Consider the following 23,808-nt stretch of genomic DNA (forward strand, 5'->3'; position numbering starts at 1 on the left):
CTTTGTGCCATCCCTCCTCTTCAATTGTAGTACGAAACCTTTTCTCCCAATTAAAGTACGGAGTCATGTAGTCTATGCAACCTGAGCTCCACTTTCCTATTGAGCTGTGTCCGAAGGTTCTACTTCAGGTGAATACTTCGACAGACACTAACCTCCTCGCGGATTTCGCTGCCAGGTTTGCCGCTATAAGGTCAATAGGTGGCATGCTGAGTATCATTTCAAGCGCCGCCGTTGGAGTGGTTTTCATCGCTCCTGTTATGCACAGAGCAGCGAGTCGCTGAATCCTTTCCAGTGGCATTAAGTATGTTAGTTTTCTTGTCGTAGCCCACCATACTAAGCAATATCGGTCTAACTACTGCCGTGTAGCACCAATGCATCAGAGAGGGTGATAGACCCCAAGTAACGCCCAGCACTCTCTTACATGCGCACAGCGCATTGCTGGCCTTTTCACCCTTTCCTCAACATTGTGCTTCCACAGCAATTTACTGTCTAGTATTACTCCGAGGTACCTCGCATGATCTTTGAGAAGTAGTTCGTTGTTGCCTAGCTTCGGAAGGTTCCACGCCGGCACCTTGTACTTCCTGATAAAAAGTACCATGTCTATTTTTTCCCTAGTCCTGCGCGAGATGACTTGGTGTACCGTTTTAAGTGTGTTATTCATCACATTTCTGATGGTGTCCAGGTACTTTCCCGTAACGACTATAGCTATGCCATGCTAGTGGCATATGCAACTAGTTTTGGTGCCCCTCCGTCAAATGTCTTGAGCAGTTCATTTGCTACAAGTAGCCATAATAGCGGCGATAGTACCCCACCTTGCGGAGTGCCTCTGCATGCATATTTGGTGACGCTCGTATCGTTCCATTCCGCTCGTATCTTCCTGCTAGCTAATAGTTGCCTTATCCATAGATAAACCGAGGGTTGCATATTAAGTGACTCTATGCTATTTAAAATAGCATCTTTTTCGTCACGTTGTTAAAGGCCCCTGATATATCTAGAAATACTCCTTAATAATAAAGGGTGGCGCAAAATGAACCATTCAACTTTTTACTAAAAAAAAATTATTTTGAATGACGGAAATCTTTATTTTGACCCTTACGTGCTCCATTGCTTGTCTGTTTGTATGCTGCAGCTATCTAGCTCACAAGGGTCAAATATGATTGCCGTAGGACGATATTTGCAAATATTATATATCTTTCCATAATTGATTAATTTTGCGCCACCTATTATATTAATTTATTTAATTTTTTTTATCTGCTGCCGTTATCACTTTGAAAATGATTATCGTTTAATTACCTGAACTTTAGACTTAATGTCAGTTCAATAAATTTATAAAAATAGATATGATATAATCATGATGAAAAAAAATTCAAAAGATGTGGCCAATATCAGACCGTTAACCGGCTCTCAGCGAATTTTAAAGAATCGGCTGATTGGCTGACGTAACCGGGGCCATAATAGCGGTTTGTTTACGAAAAAACTGAGATTGTTTTAGTGAAATACGAATCAACCAATGACAACATTTCGTTGCAGTCTAAACAACGACTGATTGGACGAGTGTGTGATTATGAGTGAAATAAGCCGGCAGAACTCTACTGCCGAGTACCCGGTGACATGGCAGCCGAAGTTACACATTCAATTTCGTGTTTCACTTTAACTGAAGGCTAAACTTAATAATCTGTCAGCCTTGTAATAATATTAGCCACTTAAATCGTATTCTCAACTTCCTCAAAGCTTACACTGTCTAGCAAATGAATACGCCATGAGACGCCTCTGTCTATGCTACTTTATATTTGCTGAGTGAATGTAGGCATCAAACAGAGAGAAGGAGCTCCATAGCACAAAACCCAAGAATGATAGAATTATCCACCGTGCACGACATTTACATACATACACGATGCAGAGAATTAAGAAGGTGTGGCCAACATTACACCGTGCACCGGCTATCAGCGATTTTGGAAGGAAAAGCTGATTTGCTGACGTAATGTGGGATGTAAGAGCGGTTTGTGTACAACTTCAGTCGACAGAAACTGAGATCGTGTTGGTAATGTAAGAAAAACTCAACACAACCATTTCTAATATTATTTGGTTCCCGTATGAGCAACGTCTGATTGAAAGAGCTTATGCAAGATTACGTATGAAATGATTTAGCAGAGTTCTGTTGACGAAATTTCGCTCGAATGAAGAGTTTATCGCTGAAACTGAGGCTATGTGGAGGCAAAAGATAAATCGTTCTACAAAAGTGGCATTGAAATGTTAGAGTGGCGCTGGAATGATTGCGTTGTTCTTGATAGGAATTACGTTGATGATTAAAGCTAATTTTGAACAAAAAAAACGTGTTTTCTTTGTTACGCGCGTGTTTTCTCTTGGCTTATGCCATTTAGTAAAACACTTCTCAATATTGTTTTCTGTCAAATACTTTAGTATATTTCATAAATATGATACTTTTAAATAATTTGTCATTTTATATTTTAGTTTCCAAAATGTTTCGTGTTGCACTTTTAAAAGTTTAATAATTTTTACATTTTTTTTGGGTGATTTCGTTTAAACGATTTTCAAAATGCTTATATTTTCTTTTTTTACTTGTTGGAAATTTTAGCTATACGCTTTTAATGTTGTGCTACTTTTGCTTTTATTTTGTTTCTTCATTCGTTTGATGTAAATTTACGGGTTTTTTCATGCTAAAAATTTGTTTAAATGTAACTGGGTTCATGCGCGCCACTACAAACTGTATGCAATACTTTGACATGAAAAAATATTGTCATACGCATACGATATTATTTAGCTTCGTTAAATACGGTTACATTTTTACATGATGAAATATTTATTTATGTATGCATGCGTGTGTGTGTGTGTGTTTACTACACAGTTCTTTCTGTTTCTGTTTCTTTTTGTTTTATTAAATTTTTACATACATAAATGTAAATGTAATTATTATAACCTTGAAGATGTTCATGTATGTAAGAGACACACACAGTGTCCGAACGCACAATAACAATGTTTGTGTAAGGAGTGAGTTGCCAGCAACAGCCTCATTAAATGTTTTATGTTTTTTACATACGTGCGTTTTCTTAGTGCAAATCGTAAGTGTGTTTTTGATGTGCATACATACTAATGGTAGGGATGCAACTGCGCGCATGCGCTTATGTTCGTTTCCTCTTTTTTCTAAATCTAAATCAGCAGCAAATTGTCAGGTGCTCGAGTGTTATATATGTATGTAAAATTGTAGGTCCTTTCCGATAAAAATTTGTTTAAATGTTCTCGTAATTGATGTAAATTTATATTAAATTGATAGTTTACTGGTTTGTATTCATAATAATATTGAAAGTAACATCCTAATTCCAAGTAAAATTTACAGCAATTCTATTTTTGTGTTAAATTGTAAATTAAAGTGAAAATGTCGCTTATGAACGTGAAGTGTTATTTTCAGTGCAAAAATTATTATATTGTAATAGTTCGATTGTGTTAAGCTTTTAGCTGTTAGTTGCTTTTACTAATTAGCGACATGAAGCAGCTATAGACACTTTCAGTGTCAAGAAATTATCAAACCCTTTTCGTTATCTGTTAACTACTGGGTGAAGAATATCTATATCATTTACTGCAAGAAGGTCATAATACAAAGAAAATAATTTTTTGTTGTAGATAAATATGCAGAAATGACTACAAGCCTTGCTTTGATGCTGTATAAAAAATTCATGGCGATACAAATTGATGCTCATACGATGCAAATGTATTTTTACTTTCATTTGAGGCGGCATAGTGAATTGAAAACTTTGAAGACGTTTTTCTCGATTTTTTTGTTATTTGGATTATGACACTCGGCAATAAACGAGTGATATGTCCACTCATCAAAAATACATAACCTCAGTTCCTTTTTACGATTCATTGGCGAGCAAAACCAGGTTTCGTTTCGAAGTTTTTGCTGTTTTCTTCCACAGGCACGCTCTAGTTGTCTTGTTTTTGTTGGCTAACTATTCAAACTAAATACGAATCAGAAGTGTGTACTTTTCGCTCTTTTTTCAATACGCTCACGATTAATAAAATGGGTCCTTTTTTAAGTGTTTGCTTTTCCTTACTGGGCTGCTGTATTTTTGTTTTTTTAATTTTTGATTAAATATTCAAACTAATCAAATAAGCCAGGCAAAATATGTATGATCGTGAGTGTTGGTGCCATCCGGCTGTTAGTAAAAACATATATAAATAGCACCGTATAATTATGCCTAAAAAAATGCATTAAAATGCATTGGAATTTTTTTTTTGTATTTTATATATAATACGATTATATACGCTAAGCCAGCTATCCATTTCTAATAAAATATAAGGTTGTTCTGAGTTCTCAGCGGTCCCAAGCTAGATTTTCAAACTACCATTTTCTTGAGTTCAATTGAATCCGTGGAGCAATCGCCGCAGAGGAAGGTCGTCTAACAAACGAAGAAAGATAATTAAGGCGTAGATAGAAAAGACAAGCAAAACATGGAGTGAAGTTGAAATATATATATATACATATATACATATGTATATATATAATATATTATCTTAAAAACTGCAGCTTATATGACAAAACAGGCAGCACCATTGAATTTAGAAGGGCTCAACTAAGTGAGATCAACTAACAAAACTTTTGTTAAAATTTTGAATTTTCATATAACTCACTGACTTCTATCCTGGACTGTAAATTAAACGCCAATTATTTAGCCAGCAAATCAGTAATAATAAGTAAAAGCATAAATATTTGCTTCTTTTTTCCTTAAACAGTAATTTAAACATACAATGAATCAATAAATTGGCCGTTTTACTCTTTTCGTTTTCTCAATCTTGACAAATACCAATTTGCTAGCTATAAAATGCAATTTAGTTCAATTATTTTCAAGTCTGCTTCACTTTAAACCTAAGCACAAATGTCAAAGGGCACATCAACTAACCTATAAATATATCAACCCAAGAGTTTTACGAGCTTTTGAGCGTTCCCACGGCAGGCGGTTCTATATTACTAGAACAGCCCAGATTTCGCTCCAGTTGCATGTCCCGTACAACAATGGAGAATGTTAATGCTGCTACAACAACGACAAGAAGCTTTTGAGAGAACGAAAATGTGTTAGTGGTTAGTTGCGAAAACGGTATGAAATTCAGAGAGCCTGTAACCCTTAGTAAACAGAATCTTATATGAATAATATTTCTAAGTTAAAGATTATTATGTACAAAATCGGTATTCTATTTCTTTACTAGCCTCAGACGTAGTCAATTTCTATCTTTGTCAATGTTTCGGTTGTAAGAAAGGTAGGCGTATTTCTTATCCGATTTCATTAACTTAAAGGGCACGGTCAAGCAATAGCGTAGGAACATTTGGAAACTTCGAGTAAATTTCTGTCATGGAAAATAATTGCATATAGGGCGCAATGTGTAAGTTTAGTGGTAACTTGGAGGCAATAAGGACCGATAACGGGAGAATTTATCTAAGACTATTCAATTTGATTGATATTTTGGTAAATCTCAATATACCCTATGTTGTGGTATTAAAACTGCCGGATTGGCGAAAAAGTGGTCTCCTAGAGACTTGAAAGTCTTGAGGTGCTGGACATCTACACAGAAAGTGTTGTTGGGTTTGAACTTAGCGATTGTATGACCAATGATGTAATGCGTGGATAGTATGCGGAGTATGCAGCATTTCTAAAATATTGTAAAAAATTCAAGAAGCGGTTCTCTGAAATCTGAAATACATCCTTCAAAGGAAATGTATCCTTCACTCATACAGCCATTTACTTTTATTATGGCTGTCATTTAATTATATTGCCATAGGCAGACATATAAAGCATGTACACGAAAAAACTAGTCGATTGTGTTTTCTCGTCAGTTGCGTAAAACTACTCCAACTACTAAAAAATGAGTACACATATTCATAGTGTTTGTTGTCATTATTAATTGACGTATTCACTTTTCGTAACTTCTGCGTATGCTTCAAAATGTGTTCGGTTGAGTGTGAGCTTGCGGAGAAAATTGTGCACGAAAAGCAAGAAAATGATCATTTGTCGCACAATGCCATACAAAAACCTTAAATAGTCCGGTAACTTATGTACTAAAAAATTTAATGAAACCTTTTCGGTTAAAGGAAGGCCTGAAAGTGGAAGAAAAGAGGATGTGTATCGCAGTCACAAGCCAAAGAAGTGGTGTCATTATTTCGAAGAAAAACTTGCCTTTCACTTCCAGATGCTGCGAAACTAGGTTTGCGATCATATAAACACATAGATTGTAGCACTCAATCCAAACGAAAACCAATTAAGAGTACTAAAGCACGTACATGAAAATTATACAGTCAAGACATCCATAAACATACGTCAAAGCAGATTTTAAGCTGTTTTTAAGTTTTATACTGCAACGAAGAGAGGAGAAGTTCCTAAAGGAGTTACGCTAAAAATGTTAGACAAGCTGCCTAAAAAATATTTGGTTTCGCAAGCCATCTGCCAGTGTGGTATGAAAAGCAACACGTCCATTAGTACAGGCACTATAAATCAAGAAATTTATATGAAGGAGTGTTTGCAAAAACGTAAATAAAAGAACATACAGACTCAGTTCTGTTCTGCCCCGGTTTGGCATTGTGTCATTATAGGCGTCTTGCCATGAACTGGCATGAAAACCACGGGGTAAATATTGTTCCAAAGGACCACAACTCACCAAACTATTCACTGAAAAATATTGGGCAATTGTTGAAAGAAAATTGCCAAAAACAAAAATAAAAATGAGCTTTAAACTGCACTGTTGAATTGGCAAAGAGCGGCAGATACCGTAACAAAAACTAATGTTCATCGCCTAATGAGAGAAGTCAGAAGTCTAAAATGCGCCATTTTGTTTAAAAAGAGAATCGAGTTTTGCGTTTAACTTAGTACGCTTAATAAAGTAGAAAATAAGATAAAAGTGGTTTTGACAGCTCATACTTAATAGATGTTATAAAGATTTTAGTACTACCATTATTTTTCGTGTTTGTTTCATTTAAAAATTGTCGCTGCATTTACGTTGTATTCATTATTGTCCATAAGTTAAAATAAATAAAAAGAAAAAAATCTCAGGTGAACTGTGGTTTATGGCGTATCATCAGAGATTTTCGCAGAGAATTGAGTAGAATTAGCACAGTTTTACTCTAAACTAATGGTTACTTATTTTCAAAATAAGTCAATTTTTGATTTACTTTCTTGCATTTTATTTATTTTAATTTTTTTTATAACAGCGACGATCTATTTAAGTTTTTTTTTATAACAGCGACGATCTATTTAAGTTTTTTTTTTTTTTTTTTTTTTTTTTTTTTTTTTTTTTTTTGCATCACTTCATTATGGTAAGGGCTACTACCCTGCAACTCAATCGGTCAGCCGAAAGCACTCAAAGCCATGAATATTAACATTAGGAGCCAGTCTGTTACTTTGACTCTTTGACGCGCCGAAGAGTTTCATTTTCTCCAGCTCGAAGAGTGAGTCTAGCTAATGGAAAAGTGGAATTAACTTATGAAAATAATATGAACAGGTTATCAACCTTAGTCAAATTCACGTGAGACCTGTTGTTGTTGTAGCAGTAACTTTGCCCTGTCAGTGTAGTGTAATCTACGATCGTCTTCGTCTAACTCATCTAACGGTAGGCCCAGGAAACTTGCTGTTTCGACAGGATGTTTCCAGAGGGAGAGGGGTGTAAGATGAGTGGGTTTGATGGGGCATGTGAAAAGGTGGTTAGTGTCGTGCGGGGTGGCTTTACATGCCGGACATATGTTTAATATATCGGGGTCGATTCTGGATAGGTAGGAGTTTAACCTGTTACAGTATTCAGAACGTAATGTGCCAAAGGTACGTGGGAGTCTCTGGGAAGTTGGAGCTCTTCGTCTGCTGCAATGGGTAGTGGCTGGACTCCGATGACGTGAGACCTGTTCGCCTGTTAAGCTGCGATTGTGTTAAACTGAACTACTCAAGCAGGCGCGTTAGCCAACTTGCGGATGGGTCGTTTTAGGTATTTTAGTATTTTTAAAATAAAAAAAGTTTAAATTTCGATTTCTGTATTTAAATTGACTCAGCAGACAATTGCCTAGTGAAAAACTCGAAATACGAAATACATACATATAAAGGGTCTTTCCGCGTCTAAATGTTGTTCAGGTTTCACGAATTTTATTCAAAATACGGCCCTTAACAATTATATGTGAAAAATTACATTTAAATGTCCACCGTAAGCACATCTACAGGCTGTCATATGAGAGTTAAAATATTCAAGCCAATTCATGAATACCAAATTGTTAAGAACGTCGTAATAGCAGCAATATTCTCAACAGAACGTCCAGTTTTTGAGCTGCCACTCCTTTTTCTATCCACGGCAGAATCAGTTTCTTGACATTTTTTTACCAACCTTTGAATTGTCGACTCGTTCGGACGATTATTTCCATCAGAAAAGTTTCACGAATTTCGCAATGGCCAATGAGCTAACCAGAAAGAGTACTTGAAAACAGAGTCAATATTAGGCAACTTGCCAAATTAAGGATAAAAAATAATATTCTCCAATAAAGAGAGAAGAAAATACTTGCGCTACAACCAAGGTAATTCGGCCGTAAATAGATAATAAAAGGTCAGAATAATTGCTCAAACTCTCAAAGATCGAGATGTTGCCTCATCACCGAAAGTTGAAGCGCACAAAAATGTTAACGATTTAATTCCATTTTTTTCTAACAAAATGAATGTTTCGAACATCTGAAAATAATACAAATAGGACTCGTATGAAGAAACGTTCTGCGTATGACGACCATTGAACATCAGCTAGGTTACTATGGCCGTAAATAAATAACTGCTTAACCTTTCAAGGGAGGATACGTCGGACGTCGTGGCTTGTATAACCGGTCTGTAATTGTTCACAGCCTCTGCAACTTTGCGGCCTCTAAAATTGTCCAGCCTTAACTAGGAGTAGAGCAAGGCTATTAGGAAAATACTCTTTTGACTCTCTTACGGAATTATCTGGTGTTGGGATAAAACCTATCCTACGCTTCATAAAAGCGTCTAAATGGTTCCACGATAAATAAATACTGAGATATTCGTGTTACACAGTGGTCCAACAACGTTAGCTATTTTAAAACCGACTACCACAAAAACCTAACCTAACTTCTATCGTGTAATCAAGTGTTAAAATTGTACATCTATGTACTTGGCAAATATCAAGGATGACATAAAAGAGGTACTCTCTCGGAATTATTCATTAAAGACATCTAGGCGTCATTTTTAAAAGACTTCATATAACTCATTACTTTTAAAAATAACAACGCCTCTGAACTTTCATGAAATTTGAAGGCTCGTTAAAATTTTTTAAATGTGCTTGAAAACTGTTTGCTTACTTCACATAAATTTAACCTTTTCGACCTCGATTACTTTTGCTTTGACTTGCAACTTTTTTATTTGCAATTATGTTTATATTTATTCTGGAGGTGTTTACATAAAATTCCAAGTCATCATACTCATCTGTTTGGGCGCTATGGAAAATTACTTGTGATCAAATTTTGGCATTAGTGGTATAAAATTTGCTCGAAACAGTATTTCCTTCCATGAATATTAAATTTAATGCTTGTTAAAAACTATTTCATTTACACATTTCTAATTTTCGTTTTAATTATTTGGGGAAAATGTACATTTAAAAACGTTTTGCTGCATACTGAAAAGTGATCCGCCAACACTTCTGCAGGTTTTTGAGAAATATATTATTTTGCTAAATGTCTCATAACTGAGTTATTATTTTTCATAGGAGCACTCTGTACAGACACATATGACTACTGTTATCGTTACGATTCATCAACCAAAAACAAAAGAACGCGTCTGGTAAGCCTACTAACATGCGAAATTGCTCTCAGGCAATGTTGGGGTCGAATGGGTTAAACCTAATAATTTAGTGGTTTTTGAAGGCTTTACAATGTATTTTATCAAAAATTTAGAGATACAAATATAATTGCTTTATCGTGTTAGACAATACTATGCGCCTTGATGCACGCACAATAAATTTTCGAACCAAAAAGCTCCGTTAAAATTTTGCAACTGCGCATAATACAGGATGCTGCTTAAACATTTTTGTTTTTTTTATGATCTGTGTAAATCTTTTACTCTCCAAATTCGTTTCGCTGCCTTCAAAAGTGTCTCCATAAATTGTGTACTCATTTTCTCAATTCAGAGTAATCGTAATACTGTCAAATTTTATAGTTAATTATTTTTCTTTTCCGAATTTCCTTTTTTGTTTGTAAATCTTTAATTAATAGCTACAAACTGATGTGAATCTTCTTTTGTGTTGTTCATTGGTTAATTTTAACTCTTTAATAGTGTGGATTTAAACTTTGAAACCCGGAATTAATTTAGCTTAGTAAAATTAAATGAAATGGGCTTGAAAAAAAAAACGAAACAAGAAAAACAAAAACGATGAATAAAGAAGTGATACAAAACAAAGTAGAGCATTTAGTAAACCTTTTTTATAATTTTTCAAGAAACTGTCCAATATTCTTTTAAACTATTATAAATACGTTTTGCTTAGTAGCCTGTTTGCGTCATTTGTCAAATTTTTGCAAAAATTTTTAAGAGCTGAACAAGCTGAACGTTTGGCACCATCAATGGTACCGCTGCTAATATCATGATAAAATTTTCGGTCAAAAAAATAACTACGCCCCGAAAAATATGCAACATTCTACAACAGGTTAATGGTTTATATTTTTATATAGAGAAAATATTAGTTTCACATTTCACATCAAGCAGCGGGTTTTCGCCGGGGGATCGATTAGATTTATCAGCCACACTACCCGCCTAATTATACATCTCGAAGCGGATACACTTTTACGCAAGTCTTAGAATGGATAACCTTATTTTTTTACTTTCGAATTAGATTTTCATTTATATGCTTGAAAAGAGTTTTATTTTAAATTGATCAAAATAATCTTACACACTTCTGCAGTAGTGCTGAACGGAATCGATTCACCTAAGCTAAACTCGCACTAAAAAACTAACTCTTCTACTATTTTTATTGGACCAAAAACGTTCACTATTGATTTCGAGTCGCCAGATAAGGCACTGTGCCCGATGAAATAGCGCTTTTTGATACACCGCATTTTGTCGACTATAGAAAGCAACTACTTTTCTGTTCTCGAAGCTTGAATAACGACATTTTATTATAAACCCCTGAATAGGATATGTAAATGCCTTAAATATCATTCAATAAATTCTTCATGATTTGAACAAGAAACAAAACCGTAAACTAAAAGGAACATGATGTTGCATGAGCAAAAAACAAAATATTAAATAAGACAATGATTTTTTGTAATAATATTTTAAATTTTTATTTTAAAAATTAGCTTAAATCCTCTATTCAAAAGATTTAAATTTTCCTTTTTTGTATTTTTTTTTCTTTTTTGTATTTACTTTTCATTTGATGATTTTTGTTCTTCAAAGTTATTTGTTATCATATTCTTTTAACTTCACCTCTTTTTACCATTTTTTTATTTATTTTTTCTTGTAAAACATTTTCATCTTTTATAAAGTATTATATGCATAGTAGTTGGGGTTTTTCCATTTTTCGTTAATTGCAAAGTGTATGGCTTTATGTTCAATGAATGAATACAAAACGGAAAAACGGGAAACTAAAAAAGTAGACCTAGAGAAATTAGGTAATTGTAGTTGGGCGACATATAATGCGCCCAAATAAAGTTTGTATAATTTGTGTGAAGGGGGCTAGGGGCAAGGAAGGAAATCAAGCAACGTTAATTTATGGGATCATTTAATTGATGTACTATGTATAATCGTGTAAAGAGGTATGTGTATGGAGTTAGCATAATCATTTCTGTGACTCCTGTTTCTTTTGGATTTCGTCTGGTTTTGACGTTTGCATTTAGCATGTGCTGCTGCAGTAGCGGCAGAAACCTTGGCGACATATGCCAGCCGCAGATGCTTCCTGCGTTTTATGTTCCTTTTTAAGCTTCGCTTTAATATAAACTACTACTGATTAAAGCGCTATGCTAATTTTGTTGTTTTTGTTTTTTTGTAGGATCCAGAGCAGTTTCAAATATTTTCAAATTAGAATTCTTAGCAGTTTTGGAATTTTTCAATACATTTTTATGCACTATTTATATATGATGTATGATTGTATGTTGTAGATTTGATTTTTTTCGCTTTCTTTTCTCGGTTTAACGCATTTGAGAACTCATAAACAGAAAAAAGTGAACATAGCAAATTAAAAAAGGAACAACATACAAAAAAAATTGAGCAGGTATTGCAAACGTAGTACTTCTTGTTACAGTTGGTTCTTTGAAGAATTTGTTGTTGGTTTTCATATTTTTGTTGCTGTTGTTATAGCTGTTGTAAGAGGTGGTAATGATGTTTTTTATTGTTGCTGTTGTTGGCTGATGTAGCTTAGAAGTTATTCAAATGTTTTTTATAACAAAAGTTCTTTTTACATTGGCTGCAACGCACAGCGATCAGATCAATTCAGCTCCTTGTCTTCTAAGTACTTGTATTCAAAAGTGAATCCCTCCTTTTTGCGTTGACTCCATTTCTCGTAATCAAAATAGATGTACGTACCCTAGAAAAAGAAACAAAAAATAACAACTATTACCCTTTACAATATTCAAAGACTAACGCAGTCGAAACTCAATAAAACGACGAAAAATAATTCAGATAGCATAATAAAGTAAGTAATATTTTTTGTTTGCTTTTTATGTTTAACAAAATGTTGCAATACATTTCCGACATACTCCAGCTTCGGCAGCAGATTACCTTGCTAGCAGAATACACACCTGTTCGTAATCATCATTAATAATTTTTGGTTCCTCATGCCTTTGGAACCACATCATGTACTTTGTGTGAAATCGCCAGCTTTGCTTTTTCAATGCTTTCGCTGCTAAATATTGCGCCTTCGAACCTTCCATATAATAGAAAACAAAGAAGAGCGTTTCGGTTGAGAGTCGTTGATAAAATTCAACGGTATCGTAGAGTGGAAGCTGTTGCTGTTTAGCGCGCAGGAAAGAATACGGAGTTTTTAGGTACAAACAAAAAAGTTTCATTACATTCATTCATATTAACCTGAGGATAGTGCAGTGGTGTCGGCACTGGCGTTCGCGGCAGGTATATATTTAATCTCTCCGAATCGGCTGGCGTCGGGAGATGATAGTAAGCGGCTTCCATCATTTTGAATTGCAATTGGTGATCTTTATGCAAAGGCAATGTACCCAATGGTGCTACGCCCAATAAAGGCGTTATATGCGCTTCATTTGTGGGTTGCTGATGTGGTTTGCTACCTACAGGTGCATTAACACCGCTATTACTAGCTCCAGGCTGTCCCACAGCTGCGTTCGTTAAACCAGCTAGCCCACTGGGAACTGCACTGCCGACTGGGCCCGCACCCGCCGTTGTCGGCCCATTGGTTGCTGCGGCTGCTGCAGCAAAGGCGACTGCTGCTGCTGCCAAACCTCCCGCCAGTTGTTGTTGCTGCTGTTGCTGATTGGCAGTTGTATCGGTTGAGAAATGCTGCAAGACCTGTTGTGATTGCTGCGCTTGCTGCTGCTGTCTATTGTCAATTTGTTGACCAGGTCCTTGCGTCAATGAATTTGTGTCGATTACCGATCGGTTAATAGCTTCTTGAGCCATCGTCTTTAATGAAATTGCATCCACAGCGTTGTTGTTGTTGTTGTTAATGTTGGCCGTAGACACAGGCAAGCCATTCATATGCTTCGGCGAAAGTAAGCCCGGTGAAGCGCGTGTGCTATTATTGGCTACACCAATAACTTGTTGTTGCTGTTGTTGCGGTGCTCCAATTACTTGCGAGATACCATTCGGGGAAATGCAATTTGCCAGATTATTGCTGCCAACATTATTCACCACTACTCCGGCTGCGACGGCGGCTGCTGCTGCGACAGCTGCACTTCCTTGTTGAACCGCGTTCGCTAAACTATTGGATGGGTTGCTGTTGGAAGTGTTGCTATGCGCTGTATAAATGCAATAAAAGAGTGGAACATATATTTTTAAATTACGTGAATAAGGTAAGCAGTTTCAAATGCAAATACAAACCGTTTTGTAAATGTGAGGAATTCGTTTGAAGATTGGATAACTGTTGCTGTTGTTGCTGCTGCTGTTGTTGTTGCTGGTGCTGCACATTGGAGCCTACTATGGACGCTACCGTTGGAGCCGCCATCGCATATGATGTCGCCGGGTGCACAGGTCCATTTTCAAGATGTGCTAAAACAATTGAAATACATATTTATTATTTATTTATCTCGCATAATATAAATTTCATAAGTGAAACTAAATTCGCCCGTAAGATGTTAATATACAGCAAAAACATAAAATATATTCACGAAACAATAGTGCGCATTTCCAATATGATTTTTAAAGTAACATCGACCAAATTTACGTTAAGGTAACCTAAGCCCCCTTTTCTGCTTATCACACCACAACACTTACATGTGTTATTTTTCGCTACAGCCGCAAATGCAATCGTTGGCGTCGCTTGAATCACAGATTGGCCTTGAATGTTGTTACTGTTGCTGCTACCGTTATTAGTCGCAACAGTGGCGGCTACCGTAGTCGCTCCCCCTACTACTGTCGCTACGTTTGTTGTATTTAAACTAGGCGCCGGCGCATGCTGTTGCAACGCAGGACTGTGACCAGCAGCCATTGCTGCGGCTGCTGCAACAGTGGCTGCTAATGTGGGCGGAACACCACCTATGCTATTTGCCGTTGTTGTTGTTGATGAAGGCGTGGTTTGACCAGCCATGGCTGCTGCAACCACTGCTGCAGCCGTAGGTTGTTGTTGCTGCTGCTGCTGTTGATGATTCTTGTTGGGTGTCGAACTAATCGCTTTATTTGAAGACGCTATTAATAAATAGGCAACATGAGTAAAACAAATTATGAAGTGTAAAGTTGGTGTAACAAACTTTCTGATATCGAACCGCTAGAAGATTTTCCGCTGCTATTGGCTGCGCGCACTGCCGTAGGTTTAACAGGTTGCTGTAAAAGTGATAAATAAAAGTATATAAGCCACAAATAAATTACTAAATTAAATACCGATTACTTACTTTTGCTTTGCTACTAGAATTACTCTCATTTTTGTTCCTTTTATCGCTGGCTGCCGTGTCTATATTACTGTTCGCCGACGCTGACGCTGCCGCCGCCGCTGCTGCCTCAGCTGCATAATTCATATTGTTGCTGATATTACTTTGCTGCTGCTGTTGTTGTTGCGCCGTCGACGCATTACTTGTAGCTGTTAACGTCGCAGTTGATGCTGTCGTCGCTGCCGCCGCACACTGTTGTTGTACTTGTTGCTGTGAGCCCGCTACTGGTGGTGGTGATTGCACAGGACTGCCACCCGATGTTATGCTGCTCGGTGAACCGCTCGTCTCGTTGCTGTTGTTGCTGTCTGTAGTGGCTGATGATGGAATACCAAGTGAAACACCTTTAGTATAAAATTCATTAACACCACAAATCCGTCATTCATTCAACATCATTCAGACAACATTTGTTGTTGATGTAGAACACGATCCACAGCGTTTCAAACAAATTTATCGAAATCGTGTGGTTTCGATGTTTTGTGTATTGTATTTTTATTTAAAAATTTTTTATTTTTAAAATTAATTTAAGGATAATACGACATACAGTTATTCGTTACGTATTGTTGTTGTGATATAACAATGCACACACAAATTGACGCAAAACGGTTGCATTGCCAAAAGGTATTGTGTGGTTGTTGTGAGTTGTTAGATGGCCGATGGATGACGTTGTTGTTCAACAAATCAAATCATTTCATTCAACACATTTTACGGGATTTTAGTTTTTGTGGATATTGTGGTTTTAATCACATTGAGAACATATTTATGTTAAGCCGTTGATGTGGATGATATTCAGTTTAAAATATGAAAATAAAGGCAGAAACATACATATATAAAATAAGTATACGTCTGCACATAACCTTTACGAGTGTAAATATGTATAAAAATTATATTCATAAGAAAGCCTAATGCATATGCACATACAATCTTTGTTTTTTGTATGTACGAAAACATGATTGGCACAACTGTGTAATTACTTACACCACTTAGTATTTATTTTCATATTCATTCACACTCAATCTCAGCCGCACACAACTCACCTGTGCCAGATAATTCAACATCGTCCAGGCCAATAATGTCATCATAAAGAAATTCATTCTCTTCGAAATTCGGCTCTTGTGAGGATTCAATGTAATATTCAACATCATCCTTGATTTTATTCACCTATTGGGGTATATAAAAGACAGGAAGTTAGTTTTCTAAATGGAATGACACTTATATTTGTAAAGATGCATTTTTTGCTGTTTTTTGTTGTTGTAACATCACAAATATTCCCCATAAATGATTGAGGAATACTGGTGGCGGTTTTTTGTCTCCATATAAAGTTCTTATGTTGTTGCACAATAGTTTATCATTTTGATATCAAAAAAACAGTTGTCTCAAATCGTTTATTTGTCAATTTACCTGTTCCGCTTCAACACCATCATTGTCGAGTAATCTTAACAGTGTTTCCAGCTTCATAACATGGAATTTATTACGATCCAACTTAACACGAAACTCATCCATTCGATCCTGTTTGTCGCGATCAAGGCGTTTCTTTTTAGCCGCCAATAACGATTCAATCTCACTTTCGTATTGATCTATTTGCAATTGCAACGAACTTATTGACGATGTTAGCCAGTTACGAGTCTCATCTTTAATACGTTGAGCTGGATCCATTTTTTGTGCAGCGCCAAGACCTTCTTTCGAGTACGCTTTCGTTTTCGTTTCACGTTCTACGATCTTGAAACGTTCCATTTGCTATAAATATGGGTGACAAATCAGTTTGCGTTACCAGTTTAAGAAAGCTTTCAAAAAATAATTTTGAAATGCTGTACAAATTTTGTACGAAGACACTAGATATTTCATTTGTACTTACTGTTTCAATGAGACGCCGATTTTCCAGCAGCTGGCTTTTATCTTTGATCTCCCCGGATGCAATCCATGATTTAATCTGATCTCGAAGCCTTTGTAGCTTTTTGATTTCCTTTTTAAGATCTGCTTCATATTTTTCCTGAAAGTTCGACAATTTTAAACACAAAAAATTATTGCATACAATTACGTATAAAGAAATGTTGTTGTAGCAGCTTAGTAAACCCTGTCAATGCAATGTAGTCACCGATCAACATCGTCTAACTCATCTAGCGGTAGACCAAAAAACGTGCTATTTGACAGGTTGGGTCCAGAGGGAGAGGGGCGTTAGGCGAGTAAATTTGATGGGGCATGTTAAAAGGTGGTTAGTATCGTGCGGAGTGCCTACCCATGCTGGACATATTTTGGGTATGTCGGGGTCGATTCTGGATAGGTAGGAGTTTAGTCTGCTACAGTATCCAGAAATTAATTTTGCCAAACTTACGCGGGTACATCGGGGTAACTGAAACTCTTCATCAATAAAGAAATAGTCCGGTTTGGTATGATATACACATATATGTATATTCTACCTTCGTCTTTGCTGAATAAATCAATACTATTTCAGCAAAGTCGAACAGAAGCAGATCGAAACTAATTATGTAAAGTTGCCCAACTGGGAGTTAGATTGAAAATCGATACAGATTTTTCAAAATCCTTTGAGATTTATGACGTTTAGGCTAAGGAAATAATTTGCTATAGCGCAGACTTTTATGAAATCCAAAACTACAATTCAAGTAAGCCAGGTCACCTGCTATAAAGTGAATGTAAGCTTCTGGATAAATTCGTATAATTTTTTTGGATTGGCGCGTGCACCCTTTTGGATGTTTGGCTGAGCTCCTCATCCTATTTGTGGTGCGCGTGTTGATATTGTTCCACAAATGGAGGGACCTACAGTTTTAAACCGACTCCGAATGGCAGGTATTTTTTATGAGGAGTTTTTTCATGGCAGAAATACACTTGGAGGTTTGTCATTGCCTGCCGCTATTAGAAAAAAAAGACTTTTTCTTAAATTTGGTGTTTCGCCGAGATTCGAACCTACGTTCTCTAACTCCGAATTATAGTCACGCACCAACGCATTCGGCTACGGCTAGGCGGCCATCGTAATAATTCATGTATAAGTGGATGTAGCAAATTGTAAGTAAAAGCAGCTACCGAAAAGTTAATATGACTTTACATACCTTCTGATTACTGTTTGTAGCATTATGCACTTTTTTCCATATATCCTCGAATGTTTCCACTCCTTCCGCAACCTTTTTCAGACATCTGTCTATTTCACCTGTAAAAAAAGTAAACTAATTTTATATATTTTTTCACAAATTAAGCTGCAATAATTCGCAGGCAATGTGCTGCATTGACATGTATTTGTTTATGTGGGTAAGTATGTATGTATAACTGTCATACACCCAACAAAGGATGTACCCGCCAATTACTTATATAAGTAGGCATAGTTTATACGCATGCAAAAACTGTTGGTACTAATGTTGCACAAAAATTTTATTACATAGCATGACGCAAAGCTTCAATAGATTTTAGTGCGTACAATTTTGCCGCTACAATATCGTTTAAACTGCAAATTGAACATAAATGTCAGGGGATGGGCAAAAACAAAAAAACACTACACGAGTACGCGCGTAAGATGGGTAGTTTCTTATTCGCGTTTGGTTTTGTGTGCCACGGGTCGTTTCAGGGTGGCAAGTGGGTGGCGTGATTAGTCTCACAGAGGTAAACACATTTTTTGCGAGTGACTATGGATATCCAGTTGACCATCGGCTCGCAGTTACTTGATTATTTGCTTAAAATTGCAGAGTTGATTGGTACTCACCGATTTCGCAAAATATGTTGTGATAGATGGATAGATATATCTTTTTACACACAACAATTTTATTTGTTTTATTTTTATTTTTCAAAAGCAATTAAAGGGTCATGGCAAAGGTCGGAGTGGCAAATATTTATTTATCTATACTTCAAAAAATCAAATAATGATTTTTAATTTAATTACTTTTTTTTTTACTTGTAACAAAAAAAAATGTTTCCGCCTGTTAAAAAGGACTCCTTGCAGTGCAAATCGCGCATATGCATTAAGTATTATTTATTCGACGGCACGCGTGGATAAATACTCGTATAAGGGATGGATGTAAATGTATGTTTTATATGTAGTTGTAATGTCATGTTATTACACTGACCTATTTTTTTAATTATAATAGGTACATGGACTTAATGAATTGTTCGATTATAACTTAGCTGTTTCCAAAATATTCTGCGGGTTGTTTGAAATGTAGTAAGCAAAGACATAAGACTTTACTCTTATCTGCTCGTCATTTAATCAAGCAGCCTTCATACTTATAAAGTAATACAGAAAATGACAAAAAAAAAACACCTTCCATTTCAAAACAAGAAACGGACGATGGACAAACAAACCTGTGTGAGCAATGGAAAAAATTAAAAACTACCAATATATGCAAAAATATAAACAATATAAATCTTATATTCAGTAGGCCTTCCTTCAAAAATTTAACCTAAATCCATGACCACCATTTACAAATGCTCAAATTGTATAATTTACTCTTTATTTAAATCGTTAAATCTTAAAACTTTCACATCATTTCATGATGTTGTTGTTGTTGTGTCAACGTGTCAACTGAGACGTTCCCATGACAGCCGGTTTTGCGTGACCGGAACTACTCTGATTTATATACGCCAAGGTCAATCCCTTTAGCAGCATTTCCCAAAAATTTATAGGAAATGCTTATGCTGTTACAACAACAACAACTGAAGTGTTTGACAAGAGTGGGTTCTACGTGACGGAACCACCTGCATTTATATCCGGCCAAGGTCAGTCACTTCAGCTGAATTCTGCAAAAATATACGGCTTGTTGTTGTTGTAACAGCTTAAACATTCCCCATATATGTTTGGAGAACTCTGTTGAAGTAACAGTACGAATCTTCGGTTATAAAAAAATCATCTAATTAAATTGCTAACCTCTCAACATGACCGTAAAGACTCGAATTAATCACGCCAGTCCTGACATGGCATCTATTTCTCAGCATATCTTAGTTTAATGCTGTGATTTTGTTGTTAAAATTATAATACAAGTTTTTGCAAACTCTTTCGAACTTAGACTTTCCTTAAAAGATTATAACAGAATCTCTTAAAAATGGTCAAGTAAATTTATCACTTTGGAATATGGGTAGTATGACAGGTTCTTCTATTTTCAGGCATGAAAAAACATTATTATTAATATTCCCAATGTCTGTATGTGACATTCTACATAATTATTATCCTAAAAATTGTATGCGCTCTGTATTTAAATATTCATAAGATGAGAAATTGAAAGCAGTTTTTTAAACGTCGTCTAAATTTTCTTCGTACCTTCGATCTTAGTGAGCCTGACTTTTACGGATGCTAGCACTTATGCAAACAGTCCCTAAGTATAAGGTATCATATTATTGGAAATGTTCAGAGGTGCAGTAATAAAATAAGCATATTAATCTCATTATAATGAAAATGAGGAGATATTCATATTGTGATGCTTCTAAAGCCTAACCGATATTGATCATTGGGCTCACCTTGCAACTTTCTCGTCGCAGCCATGGCTATGTGTGATTTTGTACTCGCCGACGCAAATGCTCAGACATAGTCCAGATGAACCGAAATTTTTGATAAGTTATGGATGAACTTCACAATAATACGAGCGAAGTGTACACTAATTTTGCTGGCTAAACCTTGATCTTCAGATGCGACGTTGGTTTACGATTATCACGAGTGTTTATGTTGTTTTGTAGTTAGCCAGTTTTAACAAGTTTTGATGCTGCACTTGATGCTTTTTTGGAATGAAATTGATCGCTGGTGAATATGATGAATATAAAGATCAGCTAGTCCTAATACCACACCAAACATACAACGAAAGTTCTGCAAATGCTACAGTTTGCTAATCGTCCTCAGCATGTGGATTAACAGCTTATAAATGTATGAGTAAATGTTTCACCTAACGTACGATGCTTCAATAGGGATAGAGGCTTTGACAGATTGATTGGCAGCAGTAGTTGAAACGAGAGAATACCGTCGCTCCCCCTTTTTCAGATTCGCGTTCCAATAGCACTAGCGCAAATTCAATACCGTTAATAAGTGTTTTACACTTACGCACGTTGTAGGCTAACTTAGTATGGTTTGCGATGGTTTATTTCCCAAACTCTTGCGAATGATAATTTCTTTTCGGCTGGCGGAAAACGCAACAGCAAGAGCAACGCAAAAGGGAAAACGAAACTTTTTCCTACTCGTCGCCTTCGCAATTTTTTCGTTTCTGCTTTTAAGACTTGCTTCTTCAACTTTTTTTTGCTTTTTCTGTTGATCCAGTTTTAAGCTGTTTTTACACAATTTTCAGTTAGTGTGTTTGCCAATTCGTTTTTCGTTTGTCTGGAAATGCTTTTGGTGCCGGAATTTTAGGTAAATGTAAGGAATAATTAAATTTTTGACGCGATTTTTCTGCTCGCTGGCGCTGTCAATTGTTTCGATTTTTCTTCTTCTTCCAGTGCTTTTTGTCTAATTTCCAAGATGGCGACTTCTCGCCTTTTTTCGTACGCAGGGTTGAATCCATGAATGTAGAATAATTTTAAATTTTTTTTAAATAATTTATCCCTATTCGATCCATTTCATTTTTTGACATTCACCAACATTTGTGGTTGGCCAACTTAACATTAATTTCTTGCTGTACTTAAGGTTTTATACGCTCCAGTGAGTAAATAAATTCAATTGAAGTTTTCAAAACATTTATGGAGGCCAAATCATTTTGGGCCAGTTGTTGAGTGCTGGTTCAACTGTGGTGAATTTTTAAATTGAGCTTAATCGCACAAAATTGAACGTTTGATTGAAAAAATAGTTACGACCAGTTTTTCAATGTTAGTTAAACTATGTTTTCAATTTTCTATGGACAAACTCATAAAAATTCACCGCAGTTAAACTAGCACTGAAATCTGGACCTCAGTCCACATTTCATTTTCAAATTCAGTAATAGTCTTAATTATAACTTCCTTCATGTTTTAATATTATTAATATACCTAATATTTAAACCATTTATTTATTATAAACTATTCTCCAATTCATATCTAGTTTAAATTTTTTTCGTACAAATGCAACCGTACTCTAGTTCCCGAATATCAGTATTTACGCTATAAATGTATTTACGAAATGTCAACTTTGGCAAAGAGGACGTGAATTTTGTATCAGATATCAGTCCAGTATATTTCTGTGTTATTTTTAATTAAACGCACTAAAATGGATTTGTACGATGATATTGATACAAAACCTCGAGCTAGCCAAATCGATGGTTGGTCATCAGGTATTAAAATGCTTCAAACACAGTTGGCAATTAAGAAAGCACAGGGACCAAAAGAGCCGCCTAAGAAACCGGTAAGCCTCGCAGTTTCACGAATGAATCAACAAAATGATATATCTCTGTGTCTTTTAATTTTTAAATTGAGCAGTTAATGACACCAGTTGTAAATTTGCGTGCTAAAAAGGCTGCAGCTGAAGCGGAATCTATCAATGTGCCGAAAATAGATGCACCAATAATGACTCCCAAGACAGTTATTACAGCCAAACCATTGGAACCAGTAATACAAAGTGTCAAATCGGACGATTGTTGGGATTTTGTTGATGAATATGATCCAATGTGGCCGAACGAGTATGAAAAGTTAAAGGATAAAAATCAAAATAAAGAAAAGGAGCATAAAAGTGGGAGCGGGGGTGGAGGTGGTGGTAGAGGCAGCGAAAGGAAGCGAGGGCGCGGTCGAAACAGTACACGCGATTCATCACCACCAGTTAAATTTTCTGGCTTTGGACAACGTCAATCTGAGGAAGAAAATTATAGCCCGCCTCCACAAGGTTCAGTGGCAAGTAAAGGTGGTGCTGCAATTGCGCCACCACCTTCTCTTCAAGAGATTTCCATAAATAATGAAAATGGTGACGGATCATCAAATGTAACCATACCCTACTCCGCAAGCTCCGTCGCTGCAAAGATTATGGCAAAGTACGGTTTTAAAGATGGTCAGGGGTTGGGCAAACAGGAGCAGGGTATGTCCATGGCCTTACAGGTGGAGAAGACTTCAAAGCGTGGTGGTCGCATAATACATGAAAAAGATGTATTTTTGCCGCCACCACCAGCACCTAACAGTCCACCTGTAAGCATGGCCCCACCGGCGGCGCCAGCACCAGCAACACCGGGTCTAACGCTAGCGCAAGCTGTTGCCGAAGTACCAGCAACCGAACCTAGCATCACAGAAATAATGAAAGAACCCAGTAAAGTGGTTTTATTAAGGGTAAGTTTCGGATTTCATAGGATTCATGATAAATTAATTTTGATTTACTTTGATGATAGAATATGGTGGGTCCAGGAGATGTAGACGAAGATTTAGAACCTGAGGTGAAAGATGAATGCAACACCAAATACGGCGAAGTAGCAAGTGTTATAATACACGAGGCTTTCGGCACAACACCTGAAGAAGCTGTTAAAATATTTGTGGAGTTTAAACGCATTGAAAGTGCTATTAAAGGTAAATACCATAAACTTCTTCATAAAATACCTTTCTAACTGAAACACGCTTACGAAATATATTTATAATCCGTTTTGCAGCGGTTGTTGATTTGAATGGACGTTTCTTCGGTGGACGTCAAGTGCGTGCTGGTTTTTACAATTTTGATAAATTCAAAAGTTTTCAATTACATTAAAATGATTAGTTTTATTTATTAGCATTTAATCGTAAAGATCTTTAACAAATATTTTTACTTAAATGAAATAACTATTAACATATTTAATACTGAGCTTTCTCGATCGACTGCAGTAAAA

The 23,808-nt window shown here is 36.2% G+C and overlaps 2 protein-coding genes across 3 annotated transcripts; one reads left to right on the plus strand and one right to left on the minus strand.

The window, feature by feature from the left end:
- Positions 1 to 11,291: 11,291 nt before the first annotated feature.
- LOC129246954 (CCR4-NOT transcription complex subunit 3) lies at positions 11,292 to 21,513 on the minus strand. 2 transcript variants are annotated; one of them, XM_054885721.1, is made up of 12 exons: positions 20,534 to 21,513; positions 18,145 to 18,242; positions 16,935 to 17,069; positions 16,481 to 16,816; positions 16,117 to 16,240; positions 15,047 to 15,396; positions 14,906 to 14,978; positions 14,433 to 14,843; positions 14,040 to 14,207; positions 13,056 to 13,957; positions 12,770 to 12,979; positions 11,292 to 12,555 (listed from the first exon to the last, which is right to left on the minus strand). In XM_054885721.1, exons 1-12 carry the CDS (start codon positions 20,556 to 20,558, stop codon positions 12,457 to 12,459), a joined length of 2,931 nt encoding a protein of 976 aa, XP_054741696.1. In that variant the 5' UTR covers positions 20,559 to 21,513; the 3' UTR covers positions 11,292 to 12,456. The 2 variants fall into 2 exon arrangements, with proteins under 2 accessions (XP_054741696.1, XP_054741695.1); XM_054885720.1 differs by having other exon boundaries at positions 15,047 to 15,423; positions 20,534 to 21,512.
- Positions 21,514 to 22,136: 623 nt separating this feature from the next.
- Positions 22,137 to 23,783, plus strand: LOC129246955 (splicing factor 45). The gene is made up of 4 exons (XM_054885722.1): positions 22,137 to 22,373; positions 22,448 to 23,281; positions 23,341 to 23,515; positions 23,596 to 23,783. Exons 1-4 carry the CDS (start codon positions 22,239 to 22,241, stop codon positions 23,688 to 23,690), a joined length of 1,239 nt encoding a protein of 412 aa, XP_054741697.1. The 5' UTR covers positions 22,137 to 22,238; the 3' UTR covers positions 23,691 to 23,783.
- The last annotated feature ends 25 nt before the right edge of the window (positions 23,784 to 23,808 follow it).

Source organism: Anastrepha obliqua, chromosome 5 (assembly GCF_027943255.1).
Source record: "Anastrepha obliqua isolate idAnaObli1 chromosome 5, idAnaObli1_1.0, whole genome shotgun sequence".
NCBI classification, from domain to species: domain Eukaryota; kingdom Metazoa; phylum Arthropoda; class Insecta; order Diptera; family Tephritidae; genus Anastrepha; species Anastrepha obliqua.

Coding starts and splice junctions, on each gene's coding strand:
- LOC129246954 (XM_054885720.1), bottom strand. CDS start 20,558: ATGGCTGCGACGAGAAAGTTGCAAG. Junction 17,070..18,144: donor CTACAAACAGTAATCAGAAG/GTATGTAAAGTC, acceptor TCGAACTTTCAG/GAAAAATATGAAGCAGATCT. Junction 16,817..16,934: donor ATCGGCGTCTCATTGAAACA/GTAAGTACAAAT, acceptor CCATATTTATAG/CAAATGGAACGTTTCAAGAT.
- LOC129246955 (XM_054885722.1), top strand. CDS start 22,239: ATGGATTTGTACGATGATATTGATACAAAACCTCGAGCTAGCCAAATC. Junction 22,374..22,447: donor AAGAGCCGCCTAAGAAACCG/GTAAGCCTCGCA, acceptor TAAATTGAGCAG/TTAATGACACCAGTTGTAAA. Junction 23,516..23,595: donor CATTGAAAGTGCTATTAAAG/GTAAATACCATA, acceptor TCCGTTTTGCAG/CGGTTGTTGATTTGAATGGA.